At 32.0% G+C, this 21618-nt stretch overlaps 1 protein-coding gene across 10 annotated transcripts in view; it reads right to left on the reverse strand.

Annotated features, from left to right (window-relative positions):
• Nucleotides 1-21618, reverse strand: part of STXBP5L (syntaxin binding protein 5 like) — a 376785-nt gene that overhangs the window by 243865 nt on the left and 111302 nt on the right. For all 10 annotated transcript variants that reach the window (XM_036850880.1, XM_036850882.1, XM_036850881.1 and 7 more), the window contains exon 6: nucleotides 1357-1491. In XM_036850880.1, the coding sequence (XP_036706775.1) occupies nucleotides 1357-1491 (135 nt within the window). The remainder of the gene's footprint in view (nucleotides 1-1356; nucleotides 1492-21618) is intronic.

Consider the following 21618-nt stretch of genomic DNA (forward strand, 5'->3'; position numbering starts at 1 on the left):
TTTAATGTTTTTATAGAACTAAGATTATAGGGGGAAAAGCCTTTCCCAAATAGCTGAAAAAATAGATAACTTTTTGGGAGACACATAATTGTCTACCGGACAAATGTTTTTAAAAATATACACATAGAATATTAAAATATATATGAGCAAAATAGCTCATACCAATTATAATTATAAATGAAAGCTGTAAGTCAACAGCACTTGTATCTATTTATCATACTAATTTTCACTGTCATTAGTTATTTAGTAGCCACTCTGTGGAAAGCACCAAAATAAGCCAAATATGAAGAAAAAAAGAGCAATGAACAAAGGATTCTGCCCTGGAGCAGTTCTTAATCTAATGAGGAAGAGTTATCATTAATTAAAAAAACTCATTAGAACATAATACGAGAGGAATATTGTAATAAGAATATAACTAGTAACAACCTTCCCTATCAAGTAATATACATGTACATTGAAACATTGGGAATAGGGAAGAGTAGATTTATTTTAAAGACCACAGTCAAGTTTCATGAAAATAGGCTGTTTTAATCAGAGTTTTAGAGAAAAACAATTATGTAACATAGAATATATATATATATATGTAAGAGAGAGAATGAGCCAACCTCAAGTCAAACATACCTTATTAAGGACCTAATATGTACAGAGCACAAACATTTATTAAAGAAAAATTGTTTTTCCAATTAACACATTGACCAGGAGAATTGTCTCTGTATATGCTACAAAAGATGGCTTGGAATTCCGTGAAGTTTCACATTTGAGGGATTTCACATTTCACATGTGTAGAAACGTAAATATCAGTGCCAAAGTGAAAGTGGTAATTGCCAACAGCCACATACCCAAAGAGCTGTATACATCACAACATGAAAGATACGGATGAACTGATTCTTCTTGGAACTCAGAACAATATGTTAATGAGGCAAGTGAAGAATAAGCTACCAGCATTTAAAAATATGTGAACTGATCATGATTATTTTTACATAAAGCTAAATGTGGTCATAATCCACTTGCCACTCCCACTGGAAGTGGCTATACTAAGGTTGACTATAAAGAAATGAGACGATTTTCATGTATAAGTTTTAGAATAAGCTTTAATATTTTATCATCAAATTTTGCATACATAATAACCCTTAATTATTTACAGTATTTGGAAAGTCTAAAATTAGCATATGTTAATACTACAATATCTATTTTTAAAAGCCTTTAGAGTTTTAAATTATTTTAGATGAACTTTTCACTCAAATTCATCATAAATTAGCTATTGATGTTTCAAATAACTCTGCAATTTGATATATATCCTGCATAACCATAAGATATATTTAATCCAAATAAAGTGGTATTCAAGTTCAAACTTACAGTTCAATTGCCTTGTTCCACATGATAACATATCCAGAAAGAATGAAAGATTCAATATTTACAATATGTGTATTTCCTCTTTCTGTTCCAACATAGAGCCATTTACTCTGGAAAGGTAGATGACAGTAAGTAATTCTGAAAGAAAGAAAATTACAATTAAAATATCTAAATTTTATATCTGGTCAGCATTATATTTTCCTTATGCTTATTACATAGTGATACCTATATAAACAATAAAATTTACCATATACTCAGTAGCACTTAGTTATTAGTTAGAGTTTATAGGATAAATAACAATAGTATGTCATTAAAAATAATAATGATAAAACAACCACTATTAAATAAATGTCTAACGTGGGCATTGATATATATTATTTCTAACTGAAAATAGCACTTCAAGACATATATATATTTCTGTTTCACAAAAATATTTGCTTTTACTTGCCTAGGACTGACAGCTAATAAGTGGCAAAACTGGGATTCAAATCCATTCCTGTTTGGTTGAAAAACTGCCATATTTCTACAACGTTACACTGTTTGCTTTTTTTCACTTGAAATAAAAATTAGGTATATATAAAACATAAATTTCAGAGGTCAGAGAGTCTGTAGCTTTGTCTACATGAGGCGATGAATTATTTACTTTTTATTCTGATGCTTGGCATCTAAGTAGTATAAAGAAAAGTTATAAGGTCAGAGATCCATTATACTATTCCCTTATTTTTTTGTTCTGCCTTCATCTTCACAATGGGCTTTCTGACCAATTCTGGGAAACTGTTCCATAGCCAAAGCAACCACGACTCCTATATATGAAATTTGGGAATTTATCAGAGTCTTCTATCCACAACATCATCACTTTTTCTAGTTGGGCCTACTTAGGCTCCTTAACCACTCTTAAAAAGACATGGGGGGATAAAGTTCACAGTTATTCCTTATCAGAACTTGTTATTAAATCATAATATTTCCTAGAATTTATTTAGAAAAGGAGCTGGTAAATTATTAGAAGAGCAAAACAGAATTCTGATGCCAAGCAGACACACAACTATGGAAAAAAAAAAGGAAAGTGAATGGTAAATTCCAAAAAGGATTCCATCTTGTACCTCTTTATATAAGAGTGAACATGCAGTATGTCAAATTTATATTTTCAATCTGGTTCATTGACTTCCTCTACACCAAACTTTATCTATTCAAAAGTATTCTGTTGAAGGCACTTTGCACACTACAATCCAAAAAACTAGAAGCCTTGTTATTACATACACATTTACAGAGTCAACTGACAATCTAATTAAAGTATAACATATGACATTGGACAATTTTGATTAAAACCTGAAGTCTAGAATTGCTGTTGCCAAGAGATACTCAATAATGTTCCACAGAAAATAACTTGATAGTCATTTTTCTAGGCAATGAACAATCAATTTTCAATTCAATCCATGTAGAAAGAGGAAGCTCATTTTAAAAAGGATCTATGATCACCCTTTCTGAATACTGGGAGAGTAGAAAAAACACTAATCCCATTAAAGTAGACACAAATACAGGAGTTCAGGTAGAAAAGGAGCAAACTTAAATATTACATGGTCATTTATAAGGTTAAGAAGAAAAGTCTAAGAACTGCCAGGTTTCAGTAATGAGACCTGAAGCAAGCAGCAAAATTCCAATATAGACAGACTTTACAGTATGTACAAGAACAATGGAATACATGAAGAAGATCCAAACAGAAATATAAATATTCCTTGAACCAACACTACTGTATTCCTCATTCTTATTGATAAGAAACTAGACCCTTTATGACAAAAGGGTTTCATCTTATGTCCAAAGTCCAACTGATGGGTCCTGGTTAAACAAGTAAGAGACTCCCAGAATTAATCTGAACCCAGTTTGAAAAGTAAAACAATAAAACAATAAAAACACTAATTTGAAAAGATATATGCACTCCTATGTTCATTGCAGCATTACTGACAATAGCCAAGAAACAGGAGCAATGTAAGTGCCCATCAGTAGATGAATGGATAAAGAACATGTGGTATATACATGTACAATGGAATATTACTTAGCTATAAAATGGATGAAATCTTGCCATTTGTGACAACATGGATGGACTTTTGCTAAGTGAAATAAGTCAGACAGAAATACAACTATTATATGATTTCACTTATATGTGGTATCTAAAAAATAAAACAAATGAACATAACAAAACAGAAACAGAGTTATAGATACAGAGAACAAACAGGTGGTTACCAGAGGGGAGGGAGATGGGAGTATGTGTGAAATAGGTGAAGAAAATTAAGAGGTACAAACTTCTAGTTACAAAACAAATGAGTCATAGGGATGAAATGTATAGCATAGGAAATATAGTCAACAATGTAATATCTCTGTATGGTGACAGATGATACCTAAACTTATCGTGGTGATCATTATATATAGAAATATCAAATCACTATGTTGTGCACCTGGAACTAACATAGGGTTGTAGGTCAATTATACTTTTTCTTCTATTTAGGATTTATACAAAATTATGGATGTTCAGTCTTCTTATTGTCATAATCATTTCATGATGTATGTAAGTCAAATCATTATGCTGTATACATTAAAGTTATACAGTGCCATATGTCCATTTTATCTCAATAAAACTGCAAGGAAAAAAAAGAAATTGAAACCTAAGGACAACCACTCGCAAAAAGCCAGCTATGCTTTCGTAAATAAAGCAACTACTTAAGCTACAGCCAATCCAATAGTTCTTTGCTTTGCTTTCATGTCTTATCTATAAAAGTCTTGCCCCTAGCTATCTGTGGAGCACTCTTAACCACTTCTGTTGGCACTGCCCAATTCAAATTGATTTTTGCTCAAATTAACTCTTAAAATTAAAAAAAAAAAGTAATGTGATTTACTTAAGATGATTGACATAGGTGAAGGAGAGGGCATGATTAAACTTGTGCTGTGTGTTTGATAACCATAATAAGTGACTAATCAATATCCTTATAGAACTTAATTTATTGTACTTAATAGCTACACTTTCACTTATAATGTATTTCTACCACCACCACCTGCAAGATGAAGGATTTTCTATTATGTGTGGGCCTTGGAAAAATAATATTGTTCCTATATCCATATTCACTATCATTCTTTCATAGTAAATCATCTAAGACATTGTCAGTCTTCCTTCCATTCATCCATTTATTCAAGCTTCACTGAGTAATTCTTTATAAAGAGTACTGTCCTTGATTACAACATACCTAATCTTTTTCCTTAAAAAAATATAACATCTAACAGGAGAGATAAGACAAGTTGACAAGTAAGAAAAATAAAAGTAAAATGTGTTAATTGCTATAAAGAGTTCAAAGGAGGGAGGGATTAATTCAAGTAAGGGAAATCAAGGAAAGCTAAGGTAGAAAACTGTACAGTATTTGAATTGGGCCAAAGGACTCTGTAATTTGATATATTTGTTATATAAGCATATTAAATAAACAAAATACATGTTTCTCAAGCTTGAATAATATACAGATCTTTAAAAAAAGTTTTGCTGATCCTCACTTTGACTTACTTTTACAACTTCTTTAACTTATACATAAAAATAAGAAATTCCTCATACTTATGACTCATATATACATAAAACAAAAAAAGCTAAATAAAACTAAAACTAGAATTCAAATGACAATTAATTTACATGACATATGAATTTTTTTACAAAAATAAAACAATCTCACAATATGGATATGATTCTGACTCCACAGGTTCTTTTATGTCTATACTTACTCTGTGTCTCTCTTTCACCACTTGCCTCTACTTGAATACCTTTGAATTCTGTTCCATAGTATACCATCAAATAATTTTATAATCATTTGGCATGAATACATAATACATGTGCATAGTCCACTTCTATTTTTTATTAACCCATAACAATTAAAATAATACTACTGGGCGCCAACACAACCATAAATGCATATATAACTTCACATATTGAAATTGTATGGCAGTATTTTTGCATAAGAGGGTTTATTCAAATCATTCAGAATATTTTCATTAGTCTGATTATAAATTACTGTGGATAATTCACAACCCCAAGACTATGCCCATAAATCCTATTTTGAGAAACACTGTCAATACACAAGCCAAAAATATACTGTAAAAAGGAAAATGACTTAAAATTACAAAAATTATGCTGTATAAAATTTAGTGGAAGATTTCAGTTTTGAAACTTTCCCCACTGCTAAGTTCTAACATAGTTCAATTTTAATCTTATTTTTTGTCTGGATTCCAGGTGAAACCTCTATTACCGGGCATGATGACTCTGGCTCCAGTCCCTTCTATAATATTTATAATCATTCTTTACAACCTGGTTATACTCAGAATCAGGTGTATGATTCTGCATATTAAAAATACAAACCAGAGATGACGATTCAGTAGTTCTGGAGTAATATCTAGGAATACTGTTTTAAAACTCTTCCTGGGTGGTTTTGATACACAACCACAGTTAAGAACTACTAAATTATAACAATAACCTTAAATTTTTAGTATAGATAAATATCTCGTTAAAATGCCAGATTCTATCCCAGATTCTAGTCACACAAACTGTGACTCCTTGGACTTGGGATGGATTATATGACTGATATTTTAACAAATATTTTGCTATTCAAAATGAAGTCCATAGACCAGCAGCATGGATGTTACCTGGAAGCTTAGCAGAAATTCAGAATCTCAGGCCCAATCCCAGAATTAGAAATTGAATTATATGAAGAACCCCCAGATGAGTCACACACACATGAAAGTTTAGGAAGCACTTCTCTAGGTGATTCTGATACAGATAATTCATGAACTACATTTTAAGAAATGTAGTTCTGTGGCTGAATGACTGCTGCTTACTTACTCTTCAAGTTTTAGGATAAGAACCTAAATTACTAAGTTAGTAGTAGGGATAAAGCTATGTAGTACCCCCCAAACAGCTAATGATGGTTATAATAATGATGATAACGTGAAGCACAACAACAGCTAGGGAAAGGGACAGATAGCTACCCTAAAATTCCCTCAGCATCTTAAGTCAAAAGCTGATATTTAGGAGTTTTAGTGGAAAAACTCAAATCATATAAAAAGAAAAAATAAGGAATTAAATTTTCTTTAAGAAAAAGAATGTGATAATTTTAGACAACCTATACCTAGCTGAATTATAACACAAGAGATAAAATTAAATAGGTAGTGAAATTTTAGTTAAATTTCATTCATTGTCTTAATGGGCTTTAATTAACCAGAGAGTAAAAAATTCACTGAATTTTATTGTCCATAATTAGTCCATAAAAACTAACAAATGTAAGTCAAATTTGAAAAATAAGTCAAATCTGCATTTGCATAGGGAATAACATAATGATTTTTGGCAAATGCAATTCTGAGAAGCTTATTTTCATTCTCCTACAGTGAAAGAAATAACATTTTCTATCATTTAAATTCATAGAATATTTCAATTTCTGAACGGGAGAACTGAATTAGTGAAGGCCACGTGGGGAGCAGGAATGAGTCACAGGTCTTCTGGTCAGGGTGATAAAAGTAGAAGTATGATGGGGAGCCATAACCCCACCCCAGTAAGATGCCTCTCCCAACCTCAGGTGTTAGTTGAAGGTCAACTGGGGAACCTGAACTTCTATTCCCACCAGTTAGCAACAAGAGGTCATCTGCCCTTCTGTTGCCAGAGCAATGTCAAAACAACTCACCCAAAACAGAAGGTTTAAATAAGACCTAGGGTGTCATAACATTATACTGAAAGTGTTCAGTTTGGATTAAAAAATCACTCATACCAAGAAACAGAAAAATCACAATTTGAATGAATAAAAAAATAGATACCAATATCAAGATGATACAGATGTTAGAATTCACTGAAAAATATTTAAAAGAAGCTATCATAAAATGAACAAGCAATTATGAATAAAATGAAAGAAAAAAAAAACAAACCAGAAAGTCTCAGCAAAGAAACAGGAGATAAAAAGAAGAATCAAATGCAAATTTTACTACTGAAAAGTACAATAAAGAAAATTTTAAAACCTACGGATAAACTGAATAGCATAATGGAGGAAACAGAAGAGTCAGTGAACTCAAATATAAAGCAATATAAATTACCCAATCTGTAAAACAGACAGAAAATACATGTAAAAAAAAAAAAATCAGAGACTCAGAAACCTGTGGGACAAAAACAAAAGATCTGATAACAATCATGTTATCAGGGTCCCAGAAGGAAAAGGATGGGACTGAAAAAGGAGTCAAAAAAATAATGTCTAAAAACTTCCCAAAATTGGTAAAAGGCAAAACAAAGGATTCAAGAAGCTGAAAAAACCCAAAAGGATAAACCCAAAGAAATAAAACCAAGACAGATCACAACCAAATATCTGAAAACTAAAAATGAAAAGAAAAAAATCTTGAAGGTGGCAAGAGAGCAACAACACTTTAACTACAGGAGAAAAATTCCGATGATAGCAGATTTCTCATCAGAAAACAGGGGGTCAAAAGGAAGTAGAACATTACTCAAGGGCTTAAAGAAAAGAACTGTCAACCCAGAATTCTATACATGCCAAATATATTTCTGCTTTTATTAGATGAAGGAAAACAAAGAATTTGTCACTAAAAGGTCAACTCTAAGAGAATGGTTAAAGGGAGTTTACTAAACAAAAAGGAATAATTTTTTTTAAAAAAAAGGAAAATTTGAATATCAAGAGTGAATAAAAAACAACAAAAAGTAAAACTATGGGTAAATACAATATATTTTCCTTCTCATAATTTCCTAAATTATGTTTGACAGTTGAAGGAAAAATTATAACACAGTCTGACTTGGTTCTAAATATAGAGAGAGGAAAATTTATTATAAATGAGGGAAATAAAAAAGAAAAGGTCTTTATACTTCATTCAAACTGGGAAAATGCAATAGCAAAAGACTGTGGTAAATTGTTTATATATAATGAAATGTCTAAAGCAACCTCTAAAGAAGTGAAGTGATACAAAAAGACACTAAAAAATAAAGATAAATCAAAATGAAATTCTAAAAAAATGTTCAATTAAAAACAGGATGGCAAGAAAAAAAATACCAAGTAGGTGAAAAACAGAGAGATCAAGCAGACAACAAAAAATAAAATGAGATCTTAAGTCCTGAGATATCAATAATTACAGAAAATGTAAACACCAATTAAAATACACAGATTGACAGAGTGAATTTAAAAAACATAAGCAAACTATACACTGTCTACAAGAAACTTACTTCAATTATATTGACGTGGAAAAGCTGAAAGTAACAAGAAGGACTAGATATATCATGCAAACATTAATCAAAAGAAAGCACAAGAGGTTATATTAATATCAGATAAAAAAGAGTTCAGATAACCAGAGACAGAGAAGGACATTATGTAAAGATAAAAGGTCAGTCCACCAAGAAGACAGAGCAATCCCAAATGTGCATGCACCAAACAACAGGCTGCAAAATACATGAAGTAAAAACTGATAAAACTGAAAAGAAAAAAAGAGAGACTCCATGATGCTAGTAGATTTCAACACCTGTCTCTAGCAAATCAGTAAGGATACAGAAGAACTCAACACAACCATCAGCCAACAGAAACTAATCAACATTTATAGAATAACCTGCTAAACAACAAAATAGACATTCTTTCCTAGCAGCCATAAAACATATACTAAGATAGATGACATCCTGGGCTAAAAAACAAACCTCAGTAAATTTAAAATAATTCAGATCATATACAATGTGTTCTCTAAACACAATGGAATCAAACTAGAAATCAATAAAAGAAAGATAATAGGAAAAAAATCTCCAAATACTTAGAATTAATCAACACACTTCTAATCCATGGGCCTAAGAAGTCATCACAAGGGAATTCAAAAAATACACTGAACTGAATGACACTGGAAATACAATAAATCAAAATATGTGGGAGCTTAGACATTGATCTGAAACTTTTCCTAAAGCAATGCCAAAAGGGAATTTATAGCACTAAATACTTACATTAGAAAAAAGGAAAAGTTTCGAATCATTGTCTAAGTTCCCACCCTCAAGAACCTAGAAAAATAAGAGCAAAATAAATCCAAACCAAGTAGACAAAAAAATAATAATAATAAAGAGCAGAAATTAATGAAATTGAAAACAGTAAAGCAATGGAAATAATCAATGAAACAAAAAGCAGGTTCCTTGAAAAGTTCAATAAAACTGAAAAATCTCCAGCAAAACTGACAAGAAAAAAAAGACAGGAAAGACAATTTAGCAATATTAGGAATTAAAAAGGAATATCACTACAGATCATGCAAACTTAAATATGACAGTAACAATTTTACACAAGTATTTCTGACAACTTATGAAATGAACTAATTCCTCAAAAAGCACAAATTAGAGCAATTCCCCAAATCTGAAGTAGATTGAATAGTCCTATAACTACTAAGAAAATTTAATTAGTAACTTAAAAATTTCCAGAAAAGAAATCTTCAGGCCCATATGGTTTCACAAGAGAATTCTACCAAATATTTAAAGAAAAATTATCACCAATTCTAACAATCTCTCCCAGAAAATACAAGAGGGAAAACTTCCCAATTCATTCTATAAAGATAGGATTACCTGAGAGTGAAATCAGATAAAGACAATACAATAAAGAAACCCACAAAGTGTATACCTTAAAAATATATAACTTTTACTTGTCATTTTAACTCAATAAAGCTGGGAGGGGGAGAAAAGTATGCACCAATACTCCTCATGAATATTGATGTAAAAATCCTTAACAAAAGGTTAGCAAATAGAATTCAGCAATATATAAAAGACCAAGAGAGGCTTATTCCAGGAATGCAAGGCTAGCTCAATATTTGGAAATCAGTCAATGTAATTCACTATAGTAACAGGCTAAAACAGAAAACATGATCATATCAATTGATGCAGAAATAGCATTTGACAAAATTCAACATGCACTCATGATAAAAGCTATCAAAAATAGTATTAGAGAGTATTCTCTCAACTTCATAAAGATCAGCTACAAAAAGCCTACAAGGAACATTATACTTAATGGTGAAAGAATGAATGCTTTCCCTCTAAGATCAAGAACAAGGCAAGCATGGCTGCTCTCATCCCTCTTCATGAACATAGTTTTGGAAGTTCCAGCCAGTTCAAAAAAGCAAGAAAAAGAAATAAAGGCATGTAGATCAGAAAGGAAGAAATAAAACTTCCTTGTTTGCAGATAACATGATGGTCCACATAGAAAATCCCAAGGAATCTGCAAAGAAAGTCACAGAACTAATAAATAAGTTCAGTAATGTTGCAGCATATAAGATAAGCATACAAAACTCAGTTGTATTTCTACACAGTAGCAATGAGCATGTGGAAGCTGAAAATGCAACACCATTTAAAATCACTCAAAATATGATATACTGAGGTATAAATATAAAAAACAATTATAGAACTTGAATGCTAAAAACTACAAAATCCAGATGAAAGAAATAAAAGATCTAAGTAAACAGATATCCTGTGTTTATGAATTTTAATACCCAACATTGTAAAAATGTCAATTCACTTTTTTTATAAAACTCTGGCAAAATATTTTTGTAGATTTTGTTGACATGCTTATTTTAATATTTATATAGAAAGGCAAAGGGACAAGAATAGCTAAAGCAATTGTGAAAAAGAAGAATGAAGTGGGAGGAACCAGCCTACCCAATTTCAAGACCATATATATCTATAGTAAAGACTACGTGGTACTTGCAGAGGGATGGAAATATAGATCAATGCAATAGAATAGAGAACACAGAAGAATAAACCCTTTAATATGTCCAACTGACTTTTGACAAATTTGTAAGGCAATTCAATGAAAGAAGGTCAACAAATAGTACTAGAGAACTGGATATCTACTGAGACAATATTGAATCTCTACCTAAACTTCAAACCTTATACAAAAACTAACTCAAAACAGATCACACATTTATATTTACATGTAAAATATAAAACTTTACCAAAAAAAGGAGAAAATCCTTGGGATCTGGGACTAAGCAGTACGTTCTTAGATTTAATTTAGAAGTATGATCCGTAATCACAGAACTAATAAATGGTGCTTCATCAAAATATAACCCATTTTCTACATGAAAGACTCTCTTACAAGCATGGAAATACAAGCTATAGACTGGGAGAAAATATTTACAAACCACATATCCAACAAAGGACTAGTTTTTAGAATAAATTTTTAAATGCTCAAAACTGAATGGTAAAAAAAAAAAATACATGAGAAAGTGCTAACAAATGGAAAATCAATTACTCTATTGGACCCAGAAGAGAACTGAAATCTTGGAACGAGCTACAACTCCAAAATTTCTATATAAGGTGTTCTTAGGGAATCCAAAAAGCAAGGGAGACAAAATCAAGGACACTAGAAAAGTTTGAAGCCTCTGGTACCTACAGCCACAGCAAACGTCGATACAGCCTAACTCCTTATTGTATCAACATAAAACCTCATGTTAAAGTCCTATCTACCTCAAGTACTATTACCCAATACACATGTCTAGCTTTCAACAAAAAATTTATAAGGCATGCTAAAAAGCAAGGGAAAATGTCTGAAGAGACAAAGTAACATTAGAACCAGACTCAGATGTGACAAAAATAATATGCTTATTAGATAAGAAATTTAAAATAACTATGATTAATATTTTAAGTGCACTAATGAAAATAGTAAACAACATGCAAGATGGGTAATGTAAGCAAAGAGATGAAAACACTAACAATGATTCAAATGGAAGTGTTAGATATTAAAACCATTGTAAACAAAATGAAGAATGCATTTGATGTGTTCATCAAGAGTCAATATGGCCAAGTAAACAATCAACGAACGTGAACATAGGTTACTAGAAACTTGCCAAACTTATATACAACGAGAAAAAAAAGAGGCAGGGGAGAATATCCAAGGACTGTGGGATAGTTTCAAAAGGTGTAACATACTTATAAGTGGAATGCCAGAAGAGAGAACTGAATAGAAGTATTTGAAGCAATAATGGCTAAAAACTTCCCAAAATTAATGACAGACACCAAACCACAGATCCAGGAAGCTCAGAGACACCTAGGAGGGGGAAATATACAAAACTGACACCTAGCTTTATCATACTCAAACTGCAGAAAACCAACAACAAAGAGAAAATCTTGAATAAATCCAGGGGTAGAGGGAAAGCCCGCTTACCTACAATACCTATAGAGAAAAAAAGGATAAGGTTTATGATGGACTTCTCATCATAAACCATGCAAGAAAGAATAAGAGTGGAGTGAAATAATCAAAGTGCTGAGAGGAAAATACCCTCACCAACCTAGATTTGTATATCCAAAGAAATTATGCTCCAAGAGTGAAGAAATAAAAACACTGTCAGAGTGAGCACAGTGGTACAGCCACTATGGAAAACAGTATAGATTCCTCAAAAAATTAAGAATAGAACTACTATATGACCCAGCAATTCCACTCCTGGGTATATATCCAAAAAAAACACCAGAAAACCAAACCACTAATTTGGAAATACATACACACCCCAATCTTCATAGCAGCACTATTTACAATAGCCAAGATAATGGAAGCAACCCAAGTATTCATCAACAGATGAATGGATAAAGAAGATGTGATACAAACACAAACACACACACACACACACACACACACACAATGGAATATTACTCAGCTATAAAAAGAATGTAATTCTGCCGTTTGCAGCAATGTGGATGGACCTAGAGATTATCATACTAAGTGAAGTAAGTCAGATAGAGAAAGACAAATACTGTATGATATCACTTATATATGGAATCTAAAAAATAATACAAGTGAATGTATACAGCAAAACAGAAACAGACCCACAGATATAGAAAACAAACTAGTGATTACCAGATGGGATAGGGAACGTGGGAGGGACAAGTTAGGGGTATGGGATTAAGAGATACAAATTACTATGTATAAAATAGATAAGCAACAAGGATATATTGTATAGAACAGGGAATTACAGCCATTATCTTGCAAGGATTTTTAATGGAGTATAATCTATAAAAAATACTGAATCACTATACTGTAGACCTGAAACTAATATAATATCGTAAAGCAACTATAATTTAAAAAAACACTCTCAGAAAAAATTTTTAAATTAAGAATTTTTTTGCTAGTAGAGCTGCATGGCAAAAGAAAATGTTGAAATTTTTTCAGGGAGATGGAATCTACATTAAAAAAAAGAAGAACTTGGGAGAAGGAATAAATGAAGGTAAAATAACATATTTTCTTTTTCTTAATTGATCTAAAAGATAAATGTCTATTCAAAGTAGTAATAGTAACAATGCACTGTGTAATTATTGTAAATAGATAAATTAAGTGGCAACAATGTCATAAGGGACAGGAAGAAAAATTTGGGAATATTCCATTATAAGCTATATTTGAAGTAATATATGTTATTTTAAAATTTTTTATTGAGACATAATTGACATATAACATTGTGTAAGATTGAGGTGTACAAGGTGTTGGTTTGATACATTTATATAGTATAATATGATTACTACAATAATGTTAGCTAACACATTTATCACTTCACATAATTATCATTTCTTTTTTGTGTGGAGAATAGTTAAGATCTAGTCTCTTAGCACCTTTGAAGTTCATAATACAGTATTGTTGACTATAATCATTATGATGTGCATTACATCTCCAGAACTTATTTATCTACTAGTTTCAAGTTTGTACCCATAAAAAACGTCTCCCCAGTTCCCCCATACCCTAGCTCCTCATAACACCATTTTACTCTGTTTTTACAAGTTCAGGTAAGATTCCACATATAAGGGATATCATACAGTATTTGTCTTCCTCTGCCTCACTCGTCTCACTTAGCATAATGCCCTCAAGGTCCATCCATGTTTTTGCAAATGGCAGGATTTCCTTCTTTCTTGTGGCTGAAATATTTCTTTGTACATATAAACTACATCCTCTTTATCCACGGATGGACTCAGATTGTTTTGATATCTTGGCTACTGTGAATAATGCTGCAATGAACATGGGTGTACAGATATCTCTTTGAGATTGTGATTTCAATTCTTTAAATATATACTCAAAAGTGGGATTGCTAGATCATATGGTAGTTCAATTTTTAATTTTTTGAGAAGCCTCGATACTCTTTTCCATAATGGCTATATCAATTTACTTCCCCACCAACAGTACTTAAATGTTCCTTTTTATCCATATCCCAAACAACATTTTTTATCTCTTGGTCCCTTTTATACAAATGGGTGTAAGGTAATATCTCACTGCGGTTTTGATTTGCATTTCCCTGATGATTAGTAATGTTGAACATCTTTTCATGTATCTGTTGGCCATTTGCATGTCCTCTTTGAAAAAATGTCTATTCATGTTCTTTCCCCATTTTTAAATTGGATTATTTGCTTTTTCTTGCTATTGAGTTGTATACATTCTTTATACATTTTGGATATTAGTCCCTTTTCAGATATATGGTTTGTGGATATTTTCTCCCATTCCCTAGGTTGCCTTTTCAATTTACTATTTCCTTTGCTGTGCAGAAGCTCCTTAATTTAATATAGCTCCTTAATTTAATTAAGCAATATTTAATATTGTTTATTCTACATTGTCAAGGATCTTTTTCCCTATGTTTTCTTCTAGTCGTTTTACAGTTTTTGGTCTTGCACTTAAATCTTTGATCCATTTCAAGTTAATTATTGTGCGTGGCATAAGACAGGGGTCCAATTTCATTCTTTTGCATGTGGATACCAGTTTTCCAAACACCATTTATTGAAGAGAGTGTCCTTTCCTCATTGAGTGTTCTTGGTGACCTTGTTAAAAATTAGTTGTTGGGGTTTATGTCTGAACTCTTTATTCTGTTACATCTATATGCTTATTTTTAGGCCAGTACCATACTGTTTTGATTTCTATAGCTCTGAAATAATGCTTGAAATCAGGTATTGTGATGCCTCCAGCTTTGTTCTTCTTTCTCAGGATTGTTTTGGCTATTTAGGGTCTTTTGTGGTTCCAAACAAATTTGATAGTTTTTTCTATTTTGGTAGAAAAAGTCATTGGAATTTTGATTGGAACTACATTGACTCCGTAGATTGCTTTGGGTAGTAAGGCCATTTAAACAATATTAATTATTCCAATCCAAGAACATGGGATATCTTTCCATTTATTTGTGTCTTCTTCAGTTTTTTTAATCAATGTTTTATAGTTTTTGATGTACAGGTTTTTCAGCACCTTGGTTAAATTTATTTCTAAGTATTATATTGCTTTTGATGTTATTATAAATGGGGTTGCTTTCTTAATTTCTCTTTCAGATAACTGTTTATATATAGAAATACAAAAGGTTTCTGTATGCTGATTTTGTATTCTGCAACTTTACTGAATTCACTTATGAGTTCTAAAAAAATTTTAGTGGGGTCTTAAGGTTTTCTGTGCATAAGATCATGTCATCTGCAAACAGAGATAATTTTACTTCTTCCTTTCTAATATGTATGCCTTTTATTTCTTTTTCTTGTTTAACATCTCTGGCTAGGACTTCCAGAATTATGTTGAACAGACATGGCAAGAGTGGGTATCCCTGTCTTCTTCCTGATCTTATAGGAAAGGATTTTAACTTTCACCATTGAGTATGATGTTACCTACCTGTTGGCTTGTCATATATGACCTTTTTTATGCTGAGGAACATTCCTTCTATACCCAGTTTGCCAAGTGTTTTTCTCATGGAAGGATGTTGTATTTTCTTGAATGCATTTCTGTAGCTATTGAGACAATTCTATAATTTTTTATCTTTCATTCTATCTATTTTATCTTTCATTCTATGGTGTATCACAGAAGTGATTTGTGTATGGTGAACCATTCTTGCATTCCGGGGATAAATCCCACTTGATCATGGTGAATGATCCTTTTAATGTACTGTTGAATTCAGTTTGCTAATATTACATTGAGAACTTTTCCATCTATATTCAACAAGGATATTGGTCTGTAATTTTCTTTTCTTGTAGTGTCTTTAATAGGCTTTGTATCAGAGTAATGCTTGCCTCATAAAATGAGTTTAGGAGTATTTCCCCCCTCTTCAATTTTTTTGGAAGCGTTTGAGGAGGACTGGTGTTAATTATTTAAATGTTTGGTAGAATTCACTAGTTAAACCATCTGGTCCCAGTCTTTTCTGTGTTGGGAGGTTTTTGATTACTGATTCAGTATCCTTACTCATCTGTTTATATTTTCTATTTCTTCATTTTTTGGTCTTGGTAGATCATATGTTTGGAGGAATATATCCATTTCTTCTAGATTATCCAGTTTGTTGGCACATACTTGTTGGTAGTAGTCTCTCATAATCCCTTTTATTTCTGTGGTATCAGTTATAATGTTTTCTCTTTCAATACTGATTTTATTTGAGTCCTCTCTCTTCTTATCTTAGTTAATCTAGCTAAATATTTATCTATTTTGTTTATCTTTTCAAAGAACCAGCTCTTAGTTTCATTGATCTTTTCTATTGTTTTTCTGGTCTCTATTTCATTTATTTCTTCTCTTCTCTTTGTTATTTCCTTCCTTCTGCTAACTTTGGGCTTAGTTTGTTCTTCTATTTCTAGCTCGTTGAAGTGTAAAGTGAAATTATTAAGGTCTGTCTCATTTTGTAATGTAGGCATTTATCACTACAAACTTCCCTCTTAGAACTGCTTTTGCAGACTTTCATAGGTTTTGATATATTATGTTTCTAATTTTATTTGTTTCAAGATATTTCTTGATTTCTCTATTGATTTCTTCTTCAACCCATTGGCTGTTCAAGATCATGTTGTTTAATCTCCACATATGTGTGAATTTTCCAGCTTTCCTCCTGTTATTGATTTTTAGTTTCATACTGTTGTGGTCAGGAGATATTTGGTATGATTTCAATCTTCTTAAATGCTAAGACATGTTTTGTGACGTATCATGTGATCTCTCCTAAAGTATGTATGTTCGATGTGCACTTGAGAAGAATGTATATTCTGCTCCTGTTGGGTGGAATGTTCTGTGTATGTCTGTTAGATCCATTTAGTCTAAACTGTCATTCAGGTCCATTATTTGTGCAATGATTTTCTGTCTGGATGATTTACTCATTGCTAAAAGTAGGTACTGAAGTCCCCTACTATTATTGAATTGCTATTTTTCCCTTCATATCTGTTAACAATTGCTTAATATACTTAACTGCTCCAATATTCGATACATATACGTTTATAACTGTTATATCCTCTTGATGAATTGACCCCTTTATCATTATATAATGAACTATTTGCCTTTTGTTAGTGTTGGATTTAAAGTATATTTTGCTGATACAGGTATAGCTACCCTTGCTCTTTTTTGGTTTCCATTTTCTTGACATATCTTTTTCCATCCCTTCACTTACAACCTGTTAGTGTCCTTAGTGTATGGTATTGGAAAGTAGACTTACATTCATTGTAAAAGCATATTGAAAAACCACTACAAACTTTCTAAAGAAGTATAACTGATATGCTAGGAGAAGAGAGAAAACAAAATCATATAAAATGCCCAGTTAAAACCAGAGAAGGTAGAAAAGGGAGAAGAAAAGATTTAAAGAATAAGTGCAATGTTTAGAAAACAGTTACAAATATGGTAGATATTAATTCAACTATTCAATAATTACATGTAAATGTTTTTGTTGACAAATTAAAAGATAGAGATTTTCAAAGTAGATAAGAAAAATAACTATGTGTTATTGAAACAAAAACTCTTAAAAATACTGACAGTGTTCCACTCTGTGGTATTTATCCAAAGCAACTGAAAACACTAATTTAAAAAATATATGCACCTCAAGGTTCATAGCAACATTACTTACAACAGCCAAGATACGGAAGCAACCTAAGTGTCCAACAACAGATGAGTGAATAAAGAAGATGTGGGAGATATATACAATGGAATACTACTCAGCCATAGAAAGAATGAAATTTTGTCATTTGTGACAACATGGATGGACCTGGAGGGTACTATATTTAGTGAAGTAAGTCAGACAGAGAAAGACAAATACTGCATGTTTTCACTTATATGTGAAAGGAGAAAGATATACATACGATGCTAACACTAATCGAAAGAAAGCTAAAGTAGCTATAGTAACTTTAGACAAAGTAGACATCAGAACAATAAATATTATCAGGGATAAGGATGGGCATAAAATAATGATAAAAAGGTCAATTCTTCAAGAAGATGTAACATCTTAATGTATATGCACGTAACAACAGACATTAAAATACATGAAAAAAAACTGATAGAAATGCAAGTATGAAGAGAAGAATTTATTAATATAGCTGGAGACTCTAACACCCAGGCAGAAAGTCAGAATACAGGTGACCAGAATAGCAGCATCAATCAACTTGATGTAACTGACATTTACAGATTACTCCAAATAAAAACAGCAAAATTATATTCTGTTTAGGCTGACATGAAATATTCACTAAGACAAACGCATTCTGAAATAAAACACACCACCTTAACAAATTCTAAAAGTAGGAATTACATAAAGTGTGTTTTCAAAATATGATGGAACTGAACTAGAAATCAAATACAGAAAGATAGCTGGAAAATTCCCACACATTTAGAGATACATATCTAAATAAAGCATGGTTCAAAGAAGACATCTCAAGAAAAATTTTTATATATTTTAATTAAACGAAAGCAGAACTACTCAAAATTTACAGGACACAGTGAAAGCAGGGCTAAGAGGAAAATGTATAGCACCAAAGTGAATATTTGAGAAAATAAAACAAACACATGGTTACCAAAGGGGAAAGGTGGGGGGGGGGGGATAAATTAAGAATTTGGGATTAACATATACACACTACTATATACAAAATAGATAATCAACAAGGACCTACTGTATAGCACAAGGAACTATACTCAATATTTTGTAATAACATATATGGGAAAAGAATCTGAAAAATGATGAATATATGTGTATACATATATAACTGAACCACTTTGCTGTACACCTGAAACTAACACAACATAATATGCTGTAAATCAACTATACCTCAGTTTAAAATAAAACTTTAAAAAAAAGAGTTTTAAAACCAATAATCTAATATTACACCTTGGGAAACTAGAGAAAGAAGAGCAATTTAATAATAAATCAAGAAGAATAAAGGAAATAGTAAAAAATTAGAGCAAAAGTAAAAAAAATAAAAAACAATAGAGAAAATCAACAAAACCAAAATCTTGTTCTTTAAAAAGATTAATAAAATTGATAAACCTCTAGCCAGGCTAATCAAGAGCAAAAGAGAGAAAACACAAATTGCCAATGTCAGAAACAAAGGAGGATCATCATGCTAATCCCATGGACATTAAAAGGATCATTAAGGAATGCTATGAAAAATTCTATGTCCATAAGTTTGATAACCTGTAAGAAATGGTCTGAGTCCTTGAAAGACATAAACTACTAAAACTCACACAAAGAAAAGTAGATAATCTGAATAGGTGTTGGGAGGTGGAGATTTTGAATAATATCCTTTGAATTGAGAGGGAACTTTAAGACCAAAAAATGAAGCAGGCATCTCCATAAAGTGCAATTATGAAGTTTACTGTAGTTATCTTACACAAAGGCAGGACTGGGTGGACAATGATTCAGAGGCATTTGCAGCTACACTCCAAGAGGATGAAAGGGGTGCAGAGAGATATAAAAGGGCCAAAGGTAAAAATAGAATCTGCCTACCAAGTGAGAAGCATGTCCGTACCAACAGGAACAAGGGTTTCCCCCCACCCCAGGGGTCTCATGACCGTTAAGCATCTGTATCAGCAAAAGGCATTCTTCTAGTTTTCATAACAGATGAGGGCAAGGGTAGAAGTTGATTGGGGACTTATCTGGTTTGGGCATATTCCTTGTGAGTAGGCTAAAGCTCAGTCCCACAGAAAGAGGAGGGATTAGGACTTCAGGCCTAAGATGGAGCTAACAAAATGGAGTCAGTGTGGTTCAGTCACATGGTAGGACTACACCTATTAAAGAAACTGAATGAATTAATAACCTTTAAAAAAAAAAATAAAAGAAAGAAAGCAACAGGCCCAGATGGGTTCATTAGTGAACTCCACTAAACATTTAAGGAAAAGAAAATACCAATTATCTATATCTCTTCCAGAAAACAGAAGCATAGGCAACACTTTCTAACTTATGCTATGAGGTTAACATTAGCCTAATACCAAAACCAGACAAAGACATCACAAGAAAGGAAAACAATAGACCAATGATTCTCATGAACATACCCGCAAAAATCTTCAAAATATTAACAAATCAAATTTTTAAAATGTATAAAAATAATTCTATACTACAACTCAATGTGATTTATTCTAGGTATGCAAGGCTAGTTCAGTATTTGAAAATCAGTTAATGTAATGAATTATATCACCAGTCTAAAGAAGAAGGATCATTGTCAATAGATGCAGGAAAAACACTGAAAAATTCCAGCGCTCATTCATAACAAAAATGAAACCAACTCCTGTTAAATCCGAGTTCCCTTACTGAGTTTATGATTAACCTCTCCATAAAAAACTTTATTTCCTTCTTGTCCCCTCTGACATCAATTCTGTGCTAACTGAAAACTAATCAACCAGAGTCAAATGACTAAAATTGCTATTGTTGATGACATCATTAATGTACTAAAATTGCTACTATAGATATCATCATTAACGTACAAACTCAGGTTGTTTCTCCAGGGCAAGATGAGCTAACAGACCCCTGAGCCATGGACCACCTGGCCTGAGAATCATAAACCAGAGACATCCTGACTCCCAAAAAAATGATTAAGGAATGTCACGAGATGATGATCAATCCAGCCTCTACGTTCTTCCCCCTTATAAAAAAATGCTAATTCAAAGACCAAGTTGGAGTAAATCTGAGACACGTCTCCCACTCCCTTGCTGCCGCCCTACAAATAAGCCCTAACTTGGCTTCAAACAACCACTGTCAGAGTTTGGCTTTCTGTGCCATGAGCACACGAGCCCTTGCTCAATAACAAAAACTCTCAGTAAACTAGGAATAAAGAGGAACTTCTTCAACTTGATAAAGAATAGCTACAAAAATGCTTCAACAACATCACACTTAATGGTGAGAATAGATGCTTGTCCCCTAAGATCAGAAACAAGGGAATGATGTCCCCTCTCATCACTCCTATTCAACATTGTATTAGACGACCTAGCTAATGCAATATGAAAATTAAAAAGAAATAAATGATATATAGATTGGGAAAAAAAGAAATAAAAATGTCTATGTTCATAGAAGACATGATTGTCTACGTAGAAA

This window comes from Balaenoptera musculus, chromosome 4, assembly GCF_009873245.2.
Source record: "Balaenoptera musculus isolate JJ_BM4_2016_0621 chromosome 4, mBalMus1.pri.v3, whole genome shotgun sequence".
Lineage (NCBI taxonomy): Eukaryota > Metazoa > Chordata > Mammalia > Artiodactyla > Balaenopteridae > Balaenoptera > Balaenoptera musculus.